General features: G+C 40.0%; 1 protein-coding gene across 5 annotated transcripts in view; it reads left to right on the top strand.

Annotated features, from left to right (window-relative positions):
• The first annotated feature begins 3,642 nt into the window (after nt 1-3,642).
• nprl3 (NPR3-like, GATOR1 complex subunit) overlaps nt 3,643-19,742 on the top strand; it is a 31,523-nt gene continuing 15,423 nt past the window's right edge. For 3 of the 5 annotated variants that reach the window (XR_010898642.1, XR_010898641.1, XM_067421159.1), the window contains exons 1-7: nt 3,643-4,324; nt 4,498-4,567; nt 14,437-14,475; nt 15,348-15,480; nt 16,361-16,435; nt 18,852-19,005; nt 19,108-19,189. Coding sequence is in view for 3 of the 5 variants with exons in the window: in XM_067421159.1 (XP_067277260.1) it covers nt 4,129-4,324; nt 4,498-4,567; nt 14,437-14,475; nt 15,348-15,480; nt 16,361-16,435; nt 18,852-19,005; nt 19,108-19,189 (749 nt within the window). In the remaining 2 variants the exon portion in view is untranslated. The remainder of the gene's footprint in view (nt 4,325-4,497; nt 4,568-14,436; nt 14,476-15,347; nt 15,481-16,360; nt 16,436-18,851; nt 19,006-19,107; nt 19,190-19,742) is intronic. The other 2 variants (XM_067421174.1, XM_067421185.1) reach the window with 2 other exon arrangements.

Below are 19,742 nucleotides of genomic sequence, written 5' to 3' on the forward strand. Positions count from 1 at the left end.
TGCTCAGTGACGCATTTTTGTATTGATTTTGATGTTTGTTTTGGAATGTTCTGATGGGAGATCCAACCATGGCCCATTATATGATTTCTAACAGAAGCGGTCAGGTTGATTTTTTTCTCTCATCGCCTTTATTTATATAGCGATTTTTACAATGTCAATTGTTTCAAAGCAGCTTCACAATGTTAACAGAAAGATATTGCAACAAAACAGAAAGATAATGCAACAGAATTTGATTCGGCTTTGGTGAAAATAGTGATGTTTTCCAGCTAACTGTTGTCTGTTGCTGTTTGCTAGAATCCATGATACCATGTATCTGAACAAGATGTCCAGGACCTCCAGCATAAAAAAGGCCCAGAACCCAGGCCCATTAAAGCTCTAGCAGTATATTTGAGTACACTGAAAAAGAAAGTATAAAAATGGAGTGTCTGTAGACCTCTCAGGACTGTTTTAAAGACAGCTCATTATTTCCATTCACTCCACCTTCTCCTTTCTGGGCTCTTTCCAAAGCCACTCCCCAGAAACATATGAATGCGCAGAAGAGGCATTCTTTACAATTATTTACCTGAAACGAGCTGAGAAGAAAGAGCAGAGTGCATGTAGTGACATCATGTCAGGTTCACATGTAATAAAAAATGTGAATGTAATAAAAAAAATTATCAGTATGAATATAAGCGTTGTTAAAGTAGTCCATTATTTACATAAATTAATAATCATTTGAAGCATTTTGTGTATTTTAAACAATACACAATATTGTTGTGTATTGTTGTCTTTTTTAGATTTTCGATGTGTATTTTAAACACATCGAAAATTGCATAGTTGACCATCATTCCAGAATAGTGAGCAAGCTCTAGATAGTGTGGTAAAATATATACAATAGGATCATGTAGGCTATGGTTGAAAACTATTGCCATTTTAATCTTTAAGAAGCATCATCTTGTCCACATTATGCCTTTATTGTGAATGTGATTATAAACAATATGCTTTTGGGTTGTGCTGCTATAGTGTTTGCCAGAGATTCTATGATTTTCTGGGACTGGGAAATGACTGAAATGGTTATAGTGTTAAAATACCATTTTTCCAAGACGCACAAAAGTATGAACCTGGTGTCCTCCATTCCTTCTGACAACAAAGCATCTGAACACAACAAGCTCGTAATGACGACTTCTGAAGTGGGAAGTAGGAAACTTCCGATAGCACGTGAAGGCAGCAAGCATTAGTAACTCACTATCAAGCTAGAATACCGATAAAGTTTAAAATATATTTTTGTTTGATTCGGTAAGAGCTAGTTATATTTATAAGGCAAAGCTAAAAACGGATAGCATGGATACATGTTTTTCCAATAACATCAGTTATACTGTGATGAAGATTAATTTAATGTAAGATTCATAACATACAGTGTTTTGCATGTAGCCAAGAGTTTTGAAAGCATTGTTGATTAGTACTAGTAGCTTAGTTCTTTAAAAAAGTTCCTGGATGCTGTGTAGGCTTTTACACATGCATTTTGTTATCTAAAGTTAAATTTTGTGAAATTCAACATGACAGCGGTCAATTTGAGCTAAACATTAGTATTTATGTGTATAACATACTTTATGCTAAGTAATGTTATTCTAGCTATATTAGGCAGCTACATGTGCTAGTGATACATGCTTCATGAAAACATAAACCAAAAAAATGTATTCAAAATGAAATATTACCTTTCCAGCACAAAATAGCCTACAGCCAGCAAGGAGTCGTTTTTCAGCCCCTTGAGGTACCTCAGTTCTCAGTACCTCGCCTGAGAACCAGTTATTTAGTCGTGTTTGATTTCTTTGTTTATCCAAATACTTTTTGTGCATTGGCTTTTCTTTTGTCTTCCTTTTTTTTTTTTTTTTTTTGCATTGTTTGCTTTCGCTGACTGCAAAACCCGGCACTATGAATTTTGAATGTTTTTGCTCTTCCTAGAGGTGTGCGCATGTGGGCAGATCCTGCGGTGGTCGCCATGGTAGCGAGAGAGAGAGAGTAACAGTCGCCCAAGCCAATCACTTGTTTCTTCCCCGAACGAAAATAATGAGCGGTGTTTATTGCAGATTAAAAAGTCTCGAGTCATTCGAGTTTTATTCTGTCTTTTTCAGAGTACTTATATTTTAATTATGTATTGACATATAAAGAAAGTTTAAACAAATTTGGACAAACGTGTTTTAATTTCTGGGGTGGACACAGACCCACACTTTTTATTGTTTTACTTCAATAAAAGGTTAAACGTTTTTTAAATTAAAGATCAAATTGATAAACCATCCAGATTTATTTTCACAGCCACCTTGCTCATATTTACCATGGTGTCAATAATTCTGGAGTGTATTGTATTTTCGGCCAACCCAAAAGTTAGCATCTTCCTATAGCTCCTTTGCACACCCGGATGTTTCCACTGGCTTTTGGATTATTACAAAAAGTGAGCTCTATGACCACCACAATTTTTATATCACCATGATATTCTTCATGAACACAACTTTTTTTTTAATGAATTTTGAAGCCTAAGTAGGCTACAGTCAGAAAAAGTAAAAAGCTAGACATCTAGACATATAAACAACATAGCACGACTTCAGTCAGAGGTTACTTGTAGCTAAAGTATAACCTCCCGTACTCCTGAGTTGTAAGTCGCTTTGGATAAAAGCATCTGCTAAATGCATTAATGTGTAAATAGCCTAATACAGGGTGAACAAATAATAATCATCTGTCTCTATGTAACATAACTCCCTGGAAAATGCCCTTGTGCTGCACTGTACAGATCAAACTGGATGGAGGGAGGAGACTCTGGAGGAGAACAGAGCCTGAGGGATGACAATTAATGGGGAAACCGAGGGAGCATAGAGCTAAGGTGGCACGGACAGGTCGGAGCGAGGGCTCTGGAGGCTTGAGGTGGAGCTGAAGGTCCCACAGGCCAAGGCTGAGCTGATGACTGAGAAGCCCCTGGCAGATCTGTGCTGCATATGGGAACCATTGGAGGATCCAATGGGCTGAAGGGAGACAGCTGAGACAAGGAAAATGAAATGGATGACTTTGACAGTGGAGGAGGGAGATGAGGCTGGGCGAGACTGGAGCTGGGCAATGAAGACCTGGTGCTGGGCTTAACCATGCAGAGACAACTTGGAACTATGACTTTTATTTGGATGGGCAACTTTGACTGCAGACCAGTTAACAAGAACTTCCTCATCCAGCACATCGCTTAAAAGTTATTTCTGTGTCACAAACACTCAGATAATATGTAAGCATATGTATTTAGAAGAACACAAGTGTGAGCAAATTATTACTTCATTTTCATTTTAGGGTGAACTATCCAGGGCGTAGGGAGCATCTAAAACACTGTGTAGGGATCATTGGATTGGGACGCAGTCAACTTTGTTAGGGCAAAATGTTTGTGTACAGTAGCTGAATTGATATGAATCATTTAAACAACTTAATCTATGTGTAATTATGTAATTTTGTATTTAGGTATGGAAATGGCCTAAACTAGTTTTATGAAGTATTCATATTTTATGATGGATTTGATCATGATTCAGCTTTTTTTAAGTTGAAGACCGGTAAAAACTAATTTATTAAACGTAATGTGTTTTGTCATGGATGCGGAACCGGAACCATTGCATCCAGTCATTTGTATTGCTTGCTTCGGAGCACGTACTAGTGTAACACCAAACACTGACCAGCGGTAATGTTGTGTATTTTAGTAACGAATGACGCTTATTTATGCAGCTCTCCGTTTTAAATTTAATTGTCAGGTTAGTTTCAGATGTTCCGTGATGACAGCTGGTGACTGCTGGACAAAACATTTTGGTTTAACGTTACTTCCTATCGAATGAAACCAGTAACGTTAAATGGTTTGCGTTAGTGTTGTGCTTCTGGTTAGCTAGCAGGCTAACAGTTATACTGCCAACATCTCTCATATTCGTTATTGTCAGTTTTCTTTTCAGGTTATCAGATATGCAGTTCATCAAATGCATTGGATATCTTACAATCAGTCGGGTAAATTATCATGCAGTGCAACACTTCAGCTGCCCAACCCTGTATTGTAAATTTTATATTGCACGTTTTCAGCTCCAGCTGCAACCTTAGTTCGCTTGAGATTATATATACTTCAGACTGCTTCGTGTCAGGATGTACAGGCAGTGGTCTGCAGATTTAAATTCAGATGCGAAGCTTATGTGGAATCAGTCTGAATCCAGTCTACTGCCAAATGGAGAAAAAACAAGTCCCATAAGCGTCATACTAGTTAGCTCTGGCAGCAGAGGAAATAAACTGCTTTTTCGATACCCGTTTCAGAAGGTGTCTGAAAACACTTCATCAGCAGCATGTAAGTCTTCCTGCCTCCTATTCTGTATATCACCCAAGCGTTTTAGCCTGACATTGACCCACCTGTGATTGATACATTACAAAGCCAGTGTTTTTGACACATTTACACTGTTAATCACATTACTACACAAAGCATTGTACATTTTAAGGTCTGTATTTTTTATTTCATTAAAGCGAAACAGCGCAGTCCGTATGTGTTGAATACATCAGGTGACTCTGTGGAGGACCAGGATGGTGACTCAAGGTACTATATGCAAAGCCGGGGTTTATTAATAAATCCTTTTAGACTTAAGTTGCTTTAGAACTCTGCATGCTGTTGATGTGCTTTCTGCTAATATGACCGAAATGATTCTGTTGTCAGCATTTTTCTGCATGGGATAAACTCTATAGTGGCATGTTAGGGGATCACCAGTGTCACCAGAGTTCATTATGTCTATTGTGTAGTATGTTTTTATGTTTGGTGATTTTAGGTTGTTATCCAGATATTATGTAGGGTCATCAGTGAGTGTTTAAAAAACAAAATATACAGTGCTGCTTGAGAGTTTGTGAATAATTTTAATAAAATAAGAGGGCTCATACAAAATGCATGTTATTTTTAACCGGTATTTACTACTGTCCTGAATAAGATATAAAAAAAAACAAAAAAAAAACGTTTTACATAAAAGTCCAAAAGACAAAAAATAGCAGAATTTATAAAAACAACCCCCGTGGAAAAGTTTATGAACCCTTGATTCTTAATACTGTGTGTATTTCCTTGGATGATCCACCCATTTCTTTTTCTTCTTCTTTTTTTATGTGATGGTTGTTCTTGAGTCCCTTGTTTGTCCTGAGCAGTTAAACTGCCCAGTGTTCTTCAGAAAAATCAGGTCCTGCAAATGCTTCTGTTTTTCAGCACTGACTGTATGATTTTGAGGGACTCAAAACACAACTATTGTGCCGTCCTCGATATGTCTACTTTAATATCCTGACGGCCAGCTAAACTTTTCCTCACACCAAGACTCTGAAGATTAATTATTAGATCCACAGGTTTATTGGAGTTACAGAGAAAAGTGAAACTGCAACATACAAAAGAGCAAAGACAAATTAGCGTCACGCCAATATACAAAATCAACTCCAAATGAATAAAGGCTGATGCACTATTACTGTTGCATATTGATAGTCCTATTTTTAGCAGTATTATATGAGAAGAAACATGAGAAAACACTTTCTGGTCATTAACAAACGACACACAAGCTAGCATAGCAAGCCTAAGTACATTCTGACTGTCCCCAGATTATACTTTATAAACTTCAAAATTACTGTCAAAAATAATGAATAATATCTCCAGACAATCTCACAAAACAAGGTATACATACCGACGATGCTAAGCCAGACAAAGTGGACGACAGATACGAATTAACTGCAATGGAATTTAACAGACTAGAACCAACCGCTGAAAAATGCGCATGAAGTGCGCGAGTGTTTTCCTTCACAAACTACGGGTCGCGAAATAGGACAATAGACCCATGCGCTCTTAAAGTGAACATGACTCATAACAAAACACTCCCCGCCTGACGTGGACACACGTCACCCCACAGTCATGAACAGACTGTTTTTCCTTTAATATTTTTTAAACAGTCCATTTGCTAAACAGTCCATTACTGTGCCTCTGGAGGTAGAAGGACAACTATTTCATTGACTGGCCTGAGAAAGAGGCTAGTCCCGCCTGGTTTGATGATCTTCACCTCAACCTGGCGCACTTTCCCATCTTTGCTAGGGAAGACCTGTGTAATCAGTCCAAGAGGCCATTCATTCCTAGGTGCTTGGCTGTTCTTAAGGAGAACAACGCTTCCAGACTGAATGTTTGGCTGAGTGGACAGCCATTTCTTGCGGGCCTGCAGTGTCGGAAGGAATTGTTTCCTCCAGCGGTCCCAGAAGGTGTTGGACAGGTGCTGAACCTGTCGCCACTGGGACTTGTAGAGGTCTGCAACTCCAAACTCACCAGCAGGAGCCGGCACAATGTTCGTCTTTTGTGTGAGAAGAGCAGCTGGCGTAAGTATGAACGAGTCATCAGGGTCCATAGTCACTGGAACAAGTGGCCTGGCGTTGATAATCGCTGCGACTTCTGCCATGAAAGTCACCAGCACTTCGTGGGTGAGCTTGTCTTTCAGCTGAAGGAACATTGCGTCCAGAATCCTCCTTGCCAGCCCTATCATTCTCTCCCATGAACCACCCCAATGGGATGCGTGTGGGGGATTGAAAGACCAGATGCAGCCCTTGTCTGAGAGGTAAGTCTTTACAGCAGTATTGTCAATGTTTGAGGCTATCTTTAGTTCCTTACAGGCGCCAATGAAGTTTGTGCCGCGGTCGGAACGAATGCATTTGACCGGCCCACGCACTGAAAGGAAACGCCGTAACGCGTTTATGAAGCTCGAGGTGTCGAGAGATTCTATGACTTCAATGTGCACAGCTCTTATGCTCATGCATGTAAAGATCACAGCCCACCTTTTACTTTGAGCGAAGCCACCTCTGGTCTTGCGTGAGGAGACGTTCCATGGGCCAAACACATCAAGACCCACACTGGAGAACGGAGGATCTGTTGAAAGACGATCAGCTGGCAAGTTAGCCATTTTCTGGAGGCTGAGTGGAGCTCTGAGCCTTCTGCATGTTATGCATTGGTGGATGATGCTGCTTACTCTTTTCTTCCCTCCGACTATCCAAAGGCCAGCTGACCGGACCGCCCCCTCCGTAAAGTGACGGCCTTGATGATGGATTTGCTGGTGGTGGTGTCTGATGAGCAAAGTAGCGATGTGATGCTGACCAGGAATAATCAAGGGAGTCTTTTCACTCTGATCAAGGCCCGAATGATGAAGACGGCCTCCAACTCTGAGAAGGCCATGTGTGTCAATGTAAGGGTCCAGATTTCTGAGAGGGCTTGTTTTTGGCATCCTTTCCTGTTTTTGAATGCACTTTATCTCTTGGCTGTAGACTTCCTGCTGAACTACTTGGATGATTACAGCTGACGCTTTCTCTGATTCCTCAACTGTGACTACAGCTTTGCAGTAATGCCAGCCCTTGCATGCTCTGTTCTCTCTGTGAGCTGTCTTGAAATTACAGGCTATGTGAACGAGGCGAGCTACTGCACGAGTTAATGACTTCCATGTAGAGAACTTAGCAAATCGTTGCGAATCCAGTTGCTTGTTTAAAGCGGTAGTGCTCAAGGCAGACACCTGAGGACGAATGTCTGAGTCTGTGCTTGGGTCAACAAGGTCATAAGTGTTCTCAAAACTGCTGGGCTCCGACTTGGTGAGAAATTTGGGCCCACTCAGCCAGTTGGTGTGTTTCAGTTGGCCAGCAGGGACGGAACGTGTTGCGTGATCTGCAGGGTTCAGGTCTGTTGGCACATAGCGCCACTGGTCTGGTCGGCAGGATCTTCGGATGCGTAACACCCGGTTGCTGACATAGACGTAAAAGCGCCTGGTCTCATTGCAAATATAGCCCAGGACTACCTTACTGTCTGAGTAGTACGTTATGACATCGAGCTGTAGGTCTAGTTCTGCTGAGACCAAGTCTGCTAACTCAACAGCAAGCACTGCTGCGCAGAGTTCCAGTCTTGGCACTGTGTGTTCAGGGCGGGGAGCCAGCTTGGCTTTGCCCATTACAAATCCAATCTGGTTATTGCCGTTACTGTCCGTCACTTTCAGGTAACACACTGCACCAATAGCTTTTACGGACGCATCACAGAACACACACAGTTCTCTTCTTACCGCTGCTGATGGTGAGGCTTCTGTGTAGCGCCTTGGGATAGAAAGCTCAGCGAGCTCGGACAGAGAGGCTCTCCATGACGTCCAGGCATCTTCCATGGCTGGAGGTAAGGGTGCGTCCCAGTCACCATTCTCTGCCGTGAGCTCTCGCAGGATAGCCTTGCCTTGTACTGTGATGGGCGCAACAAACCCAAGCGGGTCGTAGAGGCTATTGATTGTGGACAAGACACCCCGCCGGGTGTAGGGCTTGATCTCACTGGAGACATTAAAAAGGAAACAATCTGTCTTGAGATTCCAGTCAAGCCCGAGGCTGCGCTGCAAAGGCAGCGTGTCTGCATCAAGGTCAAGGTCTTTGAGGTCACTCGCGTGGTCACTGGGTGGAAAGGCGTCCATGACCTCTTTGTTGTTCGCTGCAATCTTGTGAAGTCTCAGATTAGACTTGGAGAGCACATCCTGTGTCCTTGTCAATAGGCTGATAGCAGCTTGCGCTGTGGGCAGGGACTTCAGCCCATCATCAACGTAGAAGTCACGTAACACAAAGTGCTGCACATCTGGGTCGACATGGTACTCATTGCAATGAACAGACTTGTGTAGACCGTGAATAGCCACTGCTGGTGAAGGGCTGTTGCCGAAGACGTGGACGTTCATGCGGTAATCCACGATGGCTTTGGAGAGGTCATTATCCTGGAACCAGAGAAAACGTAAGAAATCACGGTCTTCTTCTCTTACCAGGAAGCAATAAAACATCTGTTCTATGTCGGCTGTGACAGCGATGGCCTCTCTTCTGAACCGAATCAGCACTCCCAGCAGTGTGTTATTAAGGTCGGGTCCCGTTAACAGCACGTCGTTGAGTGACACGCCGTTGTACTGGGCACTGGAATCGAATACCACGCGTATTTTCTTTGGTTTCTTCGGATGATACACACCGAACGTTGGTAAGTACCACTTTTCTTTATCCAGGCTGAGAGGGGGAGCTAACTCTGCATGCCCGTTCCGAAGCATGTTGTCCATGAAGGTGAGAAAATGGTCTTTCATCTCAGGCTTTTTTTCAAAGTTACGCTTGAGAGACATGAGACGCCTCAGTGCTTGTGACCTGTTGTCTGGGAGCCGTGGGCGTGGGTTCTTGAAGGGTAATGGCGCCACCCAACTGTTGTTTGAGTCCTTTTGTAGCCCTTCATCCATTATCTCCATGAACGTTGTATCTTGAATGGAGAGAGCCACCTGGTTGTCATCCTTGGTCCGTCTGAACACCGTGCATCCAAGGTGGTCGGTTTCACAGACAGGCTGGTCCTCAGGATACGCTGGAGGCTCACTGGTGGGCTGAGTGTCACCGAACCTCTCCTTCACATGGAACACATTGGGGCATGCATCAAAGAGAGTGGGTCGTTGCAGCTCTGTGGTATTTGTGTGGAACGTGCTAATCGTAAGTGGCCTGTGAACATTGCCTAGGCACACATTTCCAACAATGACCCAGCCCAGGTCTAACTTCTGTGCATAAGGCAGGTTGTGAGGGCCATTCACCTGTTTACGGACTTTATGCATTCTGATAATGTCCCGTCCTAAGAGAAGCATAATGGGAGCTTGCGGATCAATGTCTGGGATGAAGTGTGCAACTGACCTTAAATGAGCATGATGAAGAGCTACTTCGGGGGTTGGAATCTCCTCTCTGTTATTTGGTATGTTGTTACATTCTATGAGGCTTGGCAACGGGACGCGAACAGTTCCATCCAGAGACTCCACTTCATAGCCACTGGCCCTTCTGCCTGCTGATTGCTTCACTCCAGCACATGTTCTCAGTGTGTAAGGAGCGCTTGGACTTTGGTCGTTGAATATGTCGAAGAACTGCGAGCGAACCAGTGACCTGTTGCTCTGCTCGTCTATAACTGCATACAGTTTCACAGCTTTTCCTCTGTGGCCGGCTGGGAACACTTTGACGAGGCATATTTTCGAGCAGGAACGGTCTGTGAGTTCCCCTCCGCAGACTTTTGTGCATTTGTTGGTGACCTGAGACTGTGGTGAAGCATCAGCCTCCTCCCCGCCGTGCTCAAAAACAGGGCCGGCCTCCTGCTGCCAAGGTGCGGGTCCAGGGTGAAGCGCCGTGTTGTGTCTGTCACTCTTACATTCAAAACACTTGATATTGAGTTTGCAATTCTTTGCTATGTGAGACGAGGAAGACAGACATTTAAAGCAAACATTGTTTTCTCTGAGGAGTGTTTTGCGCTCGTCAATGGGTTTCTCTCTGAATGCCCGGCATTTAAGGAGAGGGTGTGGCTTTTTATGTAACAGACATAGTTTGTCATGATCGTCAGATTTCGTTGGGGGCTCGCCTGTGTCAGATGTGGCTCTGGGTGACACCTCTGTCTTGTGGACGAAGACTTCCCGCTGTCTGTTCGGCTTCCATGCTGTCTTCTCTGTCCTGGGGTTCGTGTCTGTGTTGCCGATGAGGCTGAAGCTTGGGTCATTTGCAATGCGTGCCTGCTGGCTGACAAAATCAACAAAGAAGCCAAAGGGAGGATAGTTCACCTGGTTTTGATGCTTGTAGGCTGCACCAGCTATCACCCACTTATCCTGGAGACGAGATGGGAGTTTCTGTACAATTGGGTTGACGCCTCTCGCTGTGTCAAGGAAAGCCAGGCCTGGCAAGTCTCCTTCCGCCTTAGCAGCCTGCAGTTCCATTAGTAGGTCACCCAGCTTTGTCAGCTTATGTCCATCTCTGTTTATTATTTTTGGAAAGCTGTCAATGCGTTTGAACAGAGCATTTTCTATGGTTTCAGCTGAGCCATATGTTAGCTCGAGCCTTTCCCATGCCATGGCCAGCCCTGCTTCTGGCCGATTGATGTGTATTGCTCTTATCTGCTCAATATGCTCTGCTGACTCCTTCCCGAGCCACTTTAACAGAAGATCCATCTCCTCACTCGGTTTCAGGTTTAGCCCTCTGATGGCAGTCAAAAAGGATCGCTTCCATGCTCTGTAGTTCTGGGGTCTGTCATTGAACTGAAGCAAGCCTGTAGCTATAAGCTCACGGCGGGCTAGATACCTGACAAAGTCATTTATGTATGAGGTGCCATCATTGGAGTCTGGCGGTATGGCATGGTGTGCGAGAGTAGGCTGGGTGTTGTGATTTTGTGCTCTGAAGTGGTGTGCAGGAGGAGCACGCTCACCGCTGGACTTGATGTGAGGTAGACGAACATCTCCAAGCATCATGTTGAATGATTCGTAGTTGTCCTCATATGTGCTGATGTAAGGCTGATGTGGGATAAGACGACGTGGAGCAGTATTGTTCTGTTGCGGATAGAAGGGACTGGCTTCAGGCTTTAGTGGTTGAGGAGACACGATATGGTTAGGGACCGGCGCTGTCTTTGCTTGTGTGTCACCGTTTTCGTAAGACTTCAATTCTGAATCCCTTTCTTTTAGTTGGTCAAGCACATACTGTTTTGTGCGTTGAGAGGCTTCTAAAGGAACAGAGTCTATGTTCAAGTCACAACTATGTTTTTCACTCTTTACATCAGCAGCAGCTTCAAATGCCTCTGCTTCGGCAATGGCTGCAGCAGCCTCTTTTTTATGTTTTAGCATTTCTATAGACACTTCCAACTTAGCTTGTTGAAGCCTCAGATCAGCTTCCTCTTCAGCATAGCATAGGCGTGCCTTTGCTGCTTCGGCTCTCGCTCTTGCCCTGACTGCTGCAGACCCGGCTGACGATGAACCAGATCTCACTGAACAACATACTTGTGAGCGTGTCCTTAACGATACACGCTGTGGGTTGTCTTGTGCTGCTGTACTTCCATGTAAACTCTCCTCTGTAGCCTGTAGCTCTGTGGCGCGCGCTGCTCCAATAGCACTTGGCTGTAGAGAATGGTCCTTTGATCGTCCACTGGATGCGTGTGACGACATGTCGGCTAGCTTCACTCGATCTGTGTTATCACACTTGCTTGATAGCCGTCGTTTCACTGTGCCGTCCTCGATATGTCTACTTTAATATCCTGACGGCCAGCTAAACTTTTCCTCACACCAAGACTCTGAAGATTAATTATTAGATCCACAGGTTTATTGGAGTTACAGAGAAAAGTGAAACTGCAACATACAAAAGAGCAAAGACAAATTAGCGTCACGCCAATATACAAAATCAACTCCAAATGAATAAAGGCTGATGCACTATTACTGTTGCATATTGATAGTCCTATTTTTAGCAGTATTATATGAGAAGAAACATGAGAAAACACTTTCTGGTCATTAACAAACGACACACAAGCTAGCATAGCAAGCCTAAGTACATTCTGACTGTCCCCAGATTATACTTTATAAACTTCAAAATTACTGTCAAAAATAATGAATAATATCTCCAGACAATCTCACAAAACAAGGTATACATACCGACGATGCTAAGCCAGACAAAGTGGACGACAGATACGAATTAACTGCAATGGAATTTAACAGACTAGAACCAACCGCTGAAAAATGCGCATGAAGTGCGCGAGTGTTTTCCTTCACAAACTACGGGTCGCGAAATAGGACAATAGACCCATGCGCTCTTAAAGTGAACATGACTCATAACAAAACAACTATTAAAAAGCATTTATTTATGCTCCAGAAGGAAACATGATGCATTAGGAGTCCATGGGATAAATCTTTTTGAATTTGAAGATAAATGTAAATTGTACTTAATTTTTCTTCCATAAAACATGCCTTCTGTTGCTTCCGGACAGTTACTAGTTTATTTATTTTTAAATTTTAAACAACAAAATACAAATTTGGACATTGCATTGTTTCCTTCTGGAGCATCTGAAAGTTTGAACCATTTGTGTTTGAGTTCCTCTATTGTAAAAAGATGGATCTTAAAATCATACAGTCATTGCTGGAGAGGGTTCAAATGATGCAAAAGATGCTGGAAAGCTGAAGAATTTGCAGGACCTGGAGGTTTTTTCCCCCCCTGAAGAACATTGGACAGTTTAACTGCTCAGGACAAACAATTTACTCAAGAACAACCATCAAAAAACAAAAACAGCCATGGATGATCCAGGGAATGACACAGTATTAAGAATCAATGGTTCATAAACTTTTGAATGGGGTAATATTCATAAATTCAGATATGTATTGTCTTGTGGACTATATGTAAACATCTTTTATGTAAAATATCTTATTCAGGACAGTACTAAATAGAAAATAAAATGCATAGTGTGTGAATCAAAAATACAATTATTCAAATTTTTTACAGGTTCTGCAAGGAATTTACAAACATTCATACAGCATAGTGTGTATGGCCAGATCCAGAAACTTAATTAAAATTCAAATGTTTTGTGATAATTTTAGTTAAATGATTATAAAATGTTTAAAGGGATACTTCACTGCTTTTTCATATTAAACTATGTTATTCCCTTAACTAAAACGAGTTGATACATACCTCTCTCGTCTCAGTGTGTGCTCTTAATCTCTCTGACGCGCGGTGACGATCTGATAGCATTTAGCTTAGCCCACTAAGCCCACTTCATTCACTATGGAACCAAACAGAGATCAAGTTAGAATCGACCAAACACCTCCACTTTTTCCCCATCTAATTACAGTTACACGAATAGTTGAACGATAAAGTATGGTGACATAAAATAAATTATGGAGCTTTTCTCAGCGGATTAAAAAGGAGAACTATAATGGATGGCGGAATAGCATTTCTGAGGGCTGAAACATCCTCCCTCACATCTCCCCCCTATTGACAGAAATGAGAGAGGGTGGGGGAGATGTGAGGGAGGATGTTTCAGCCGGGACTTTTTACTCCGCCGAGTCTAAGTACTCTCAGAAGTGCTATTCCCTCATACATTATAGTTATCCTTTGTAATCGCAGCTTGCTCTTGACACATCATCTGAGCAGAACTTTTTTCTTCTGTCTGAGAACTATTTTATGATTGGTCAGAAATTTGTGGGCGCACTTAATGCGGAGAAACGGACGTTTCGGCACCTGCTTTTCTCGTAAAGTATGGAATGTCCTTGCCAGAACTAACATTGTTCTTGTTCCTGCGACCTCGAGAAAACGAAAAAATGGATTTGTTCTTGTGGAGTTTGTATGAACTTAAGGTTTTCAAAGACAACCTAGGAAATAAGGGAAGGTCTCATTTTAAAAAAAGTTTCGTTACAAGCTGTTCACTTCACACATTGGCAATGAAAAAGCAATTAATACAGGACAATTTATACATAAAGCCCCTTTAACAATGTCACCAGATTTAAACATGTAAAAAGAAAACAAACTTACTGTTGTTTGATCAAGCATCAATCTTAAAATTTGTTTTGTTTTGTCATGCATCCTGCCAACTTGTCTGCTGCATTTTTTTTCTTTCTTTTTTTTCTTTTTTTTTCTTTCTTTATGGCCCTATTCCCATTTCAGAGAACAAACTCCACTAACTGATGAACAGTTGGTAGCAGGGTAAGATTAAACCACCATTCTCTAAACCACCTCTCCTTTTTCCAGAGCACCCCATCTTTGTTCATCTTTTCTCCCTGATAATTTGTCTGACACACACATTTTGTTTTGTTCACACTATATATATATATATATATATATATATATATATATATATATATATATATATATATATATATATATATAATGCAGTCAAATGGCAAATGTAATTGTGATAGCTTGTGTAATTTATGTCATTGTATAATATAATAATAGCTTAAATCATGGGTTACGGATTTGAATAACTTGCACTGGTACAGTTATAATTTTGTTCTTACATTAATTGAAATTCACTATTGCGGGAGAATCACTTGAGATACTTCAGGAAATGCCATTAAATCAAATGTGGTACAGATGATGTTCACAAACTCAGCACATGTCAATACCTGTTTTTCCTTTCTTTTCCCCCTTCAAATAATTCAACATTTCAATCAGACCACTGACTTTTGTACCGTGGGCCTTCTTGGGAACTTTCTCGGACCTTGTCTGAGTGGGTGAAATATATACAGTGAGCAGTTTAATCCAGCAGATTCATCACTTTGTCAGTGTTACAATCACCTGCATTCTCACTTATAAGAGCCATTTTTAAGAGCCAAGGTTTAGATCAGGAAAATAGCCCAGAGGCTTCACCAAATAATTTGTTCAATCACCCATCTCTTGTGAATCCCCTAGATTCCCCTATGAGTTAGTGAATTAATATAATTCTCAGCGCAGTGAATAGATTAGCACTTGAAATCCAATCAGAACCTCTGCTGTAATAGCACCTGCTGATTTTAGTGTTACTCCTCTTGTGTTGTCTTTTCTTTAATCCTCTTTTTATTCCTTCACCTTCAAAGGTTTTCTGATATTATTCTCGCCACCATCTTGGCTACCAAATCTGATATGTGCGGCAAGAAGTTTGAACTAAAAATAGACAATGTGCGCTTCGTCGGACATCCAACCTTACTGCAGCTTCCACATAGTATTCAGGTGAGGCATGCCAATTATCTTGTAAATTGCAGTTTAAAATAACTAATTTCTATCTCATAAAAAATAAGTAATTTATTCCTGTGTTGGCAAAGCTGGTCTTCAGTGTCATCAATGTTGAAAACTGTTGTGCTGCTTAATATTTTCAGTGGAAACCAAAATCTGATCAATAGAAAGAAAATAAATATTTTGTAACTTTACAAATGTCTTTACTGACACCTTTGATCAATTTAATGCATCATTGATGAAAAAAAGTATGAATTTCTTGAAATCTTACTGATCCCAGACATATGAACAGTAGTGTATGAGAGTGAAGGAAAGGTTTTTGAAATGCCCTTTTGTAAGATGAGCTGCTGCTGATTTTACCAAGGCACTGAAGATTACCATGATCACAGGGTAACAGCTCCACCTTCTGTTTGTGAGAAAATATGTTAGGAGACCTCCATGCAAATAAATACTTTGCATTTGTAGAATGAGAATTGAACCTGCTTTACAAAATGAAGCTTCAGGTAAATCTAGGATTGATTCAGATTATTAAATGATCACTTTTGCTCTATGCATGTAATCAACACAAAACTCTTTTATATTAACCTGCACAATAAAAAGTATAATCTACGTAGACACATATAATAGTTTACATTTATTTCTCAAATAAAAGAAATATTGTTTTTCAATATTTGTACTTTTTTAGAACTTGAACTTCAATTAACCTTTATGCAACATTTATTTAATTTACTGTAAGTACATTGAAATAATTTAAAATCAAGCAAAACATTATTTATCATTGCTCTAAAATTATCAGAATTTGTCTCCTTGAATTACATACCTAATAATAATATAAAATGTAACTAATTCTACTTAATAATGATGTTGCTTTCTCCAGGTCTCCAAAACTGACCCCTCCCCCAAAAGAGAGCTGCCCACCATGATCCTGTTCAGTGTGGTTTTTGCATTAAGGGTAAGAAAACAGCATATCAAACTCTTAATGAAAACAAATACAGTCTTCAGCTCCTGACATTCACAATTAATTTTTGAATGAACACTTAGTGAGGTAATTACCATATATAAGTATATCTTTGGAAGGCTTTTGTGTAATATTATATTTACTTGAAGTAAGGCCTTAGATTTTAAGTTAATGAGTTGAGTGGTTCAATAATAAAATTAAGTTCATGGTTCTCTGATGTTGGTTAATGGTTACATGACAAGCAGGTAAACACAAGCAACTATATTTAATGCTCTACATGTTGTTGATAAGAGAATGGAATTTATATAATTATATCAATATGGTATAAGATCCAATTCAATTCAATGCGATAGGGCAAAAGTTAGAGTAAAAGTAATCGAAACGATTATATTAATTTAAATGTGTAATGTAATGGATTATGTTACTAACAATTATTTTTGTAATGTAATCAGTATCCGACTACAATTTGTAAGTAATCTACCCAGCACACTCACGCAAAATTACTTTAGAAATTACTATATTATCATGAATTCAAGTGTTTTGCACACCACTATTTGTTAGCCCCCGAAAATATTATGGTATACTTAAATAATGTGACTATCATGGCATTTGTGTCTTCTTCTAAATTAAGATGTGTTTAGTTTCTGGACATTTCTTTTGATCATTATTTAATATGTATAGTAAAAAAAAAGTATACATTTTTGATACTGAATTCTTTTCAGAAGCCCCTGTATAGTGACTCAGCTATTTGCGAGTATATCTTAGGTCAAGAGTTTCTCAGAAAGGGTGTGGATTGTGATAAGTCTCCAGTGTGCTGTCTATCAGACAGACTGAAATGGAGGCGGGTCTCTTTTCTCTTCATAATCGGACTGCACATGATCCGACCCACCCCACCCCGGTGCAAACATGACGTAACATAGCAGAGCGCTGAGTCAGGTCCAGCTGCAGAAAACGCAGACTCATGCTCCTATCTGTTCTCCAGCACTGACCACTCCCTTTTTCAGGACTCACCCTTTGTCACACTGCCTACCATTAGTCTGCAGATTTACTATATGTGCAACATTTCAAACCAGAAAATATGTGAAATATTATGTTGTAATTGGGTTGTATTTTTGGTTGGGTTATACGTTATGCCTCCTTTAAAATATCAAAAAGCAGAAATTAAAAACATGTTAATAACACAAAAGGTGGATTCACGTCACTGTGAGCATAAATTCTATATTTAATTAAATGAACAAGGACTGTTTTCATATATATATATATATATATATATATATATATATATATATATATATATATATATATATATATATATATGTATGTGTTTTCGGTTATGGAAACACCAGATTATAAGAGTTCTTTGATACATTCCAACATTTCATATTTCTTGTCCTCTATAATCTTGTAACTACAGTACATTAGACAAGCATATTGCATCTAGGAGAAAAATATATTCTATCTTACTCTTTGTAGGGGGCATTTTAAACAGTAAAAAGGAAAAGTTAAGTTTTTTATTGCAAAATGCGAACAAAGTCAAAGGATGAGCTGTTGTGTAACTGAATTTTATAGTTGCATGATTAGAGATATGTGATGATGAAATTTTCAGAAAAAGGAAAAAAAAATTAAATATAAAAATGCATGCTGAAATAATTTTTTTGCAAGAAATTTTCTATTACTGCATGTGCTATTCATCTTGGTTTAACATGGTTTTGTACTATTTTTTTACGTTTGAAGTTAATGACTCAAAAATGTAATGTAGTGTAACCAAGCAAAAAGTGCTAAAATATTTTTCTTAAACACTGAATACATGTTTTGGGACACATGATTTTAATTTGGACAGAATTGTTTTAAGTTAGCAGTGGAACAGCTTTATTAAAATATTCTCTACAATTAAGCCAAACTTTTCCTTTCAAGATTTTCATCTCTTTGAATGTTTTACTTTTATTCGTTATGATTTTAGCATAGTTCTTTTCCTTTTTTACCTTGTTCCCCAAAAATATAAAAACATGCAAAAACAAGTGCAAGTGAGATACAATAAGCTTCGTGTTCACGCAATGCCTCTGCGATTACTCCAGATTTCTTAACATGGAGAGGTATCAGTCAATACATGATAAAACAAAGTAGCTTGCATTACTTTTTTGAGAAAGTAACAAATATTAGTTTGTACAAAAAGTGTAACATTATTTTACTCATTACTTGAAAAAAGTAACTTGCATTACTTGTAATGCGTTACCCTGAACACTACACCATAGAAAATGTGTGTTCAATGTATGCATGAATAAAAGTATTTTTAATGTATTTTGGAATGAATTAATAGATAAGCACAAACATTGTGTCATGTCATTGACCCACTCATTAAATGAACAATCCTTGTCTGTCTTTCTTTCATCTCTGTTTCCGCCTTCTACAGGCCAATGCAGACGCCTCAGTCATCAACTGTATGCATAACCTGTCTCGTCGCATTGCCATAGCCCTGCAGCACGAGGAGCGCAGATGCCAGTACCTCACTAGAGAGGCCAAGCTCATGCTATCAGTGCAGGACGAGGTCACCACCATGACTGAGAGTGAGACATCTCATTCCCTTGAGATGGGCAGTGTTTGTCCTGCAAATATAATCACTGAAGGTGTTGCATGATTTTCACTGTGCTGTTTATCTGTTATTATAGCAGACGGCACGCCACAATCACCATTTCGCCAGATCCTTCCCAAGTGTAAATTAGCTAGAGACCTGAAAGAGGCCTATGATAGGTGAGTAGTGTTGCATTAACCATCATTTACCCAAGCACTCCTGTTGTTAAGGTTGATGGCATTCTTATCAACAAATGTCCCTTTGATTTTAGGGGTAGGTTATGGTTAGGAATAGGGAAATGGTTAGTTAGGGCTATAAATGTTCAAAAGAAACATGTTCTGCTGGGCTAAAACATGCTGTGGTCACACTTTAGATTAGGACACTTTAGAATTCTTTCACTGTTAACTATGAGCTTTTAATAGTTAGTACGGTAGTTGATAAGTTTAGGTATTGAGTTGGATTAGGGGATGCAGAATAAGGCATTAATATGTGCTTTGTAAATACTAGTAAACAGCCAATATCCTAGTAAAATGCATGCTACTAGGTAGAATTGGAGCCTAAATTAAAGTGTTACCCATGCTGCATGTAATGTTAAATTATTATGCATGAAACGCTGAAATCCATAATTTTCTCATATGACTAAACCTTGCATACTGTCCACCTTATTTTTAATAAAGAAAATTCTAACTTAAGTGCACAAGTCTTCCAATAAAACAATTATATTTGGTATTT

This window comes from Pseudorasbora parva, chromosome 2, assembly GCF_024679245.1.
Source record: "Pseudorasbora parva isolate DD20220531a chromosome 2, ASM2467924v1, whole genome shotgun sequence".
In the NCBI taxonomy this organism is placed as follows: Eukaryota; Metazoa; Chordata; class Actinopteri; order Cypriniformes; family Gobionidae; genus Pseudorasbora; species Pseudorasbora parva.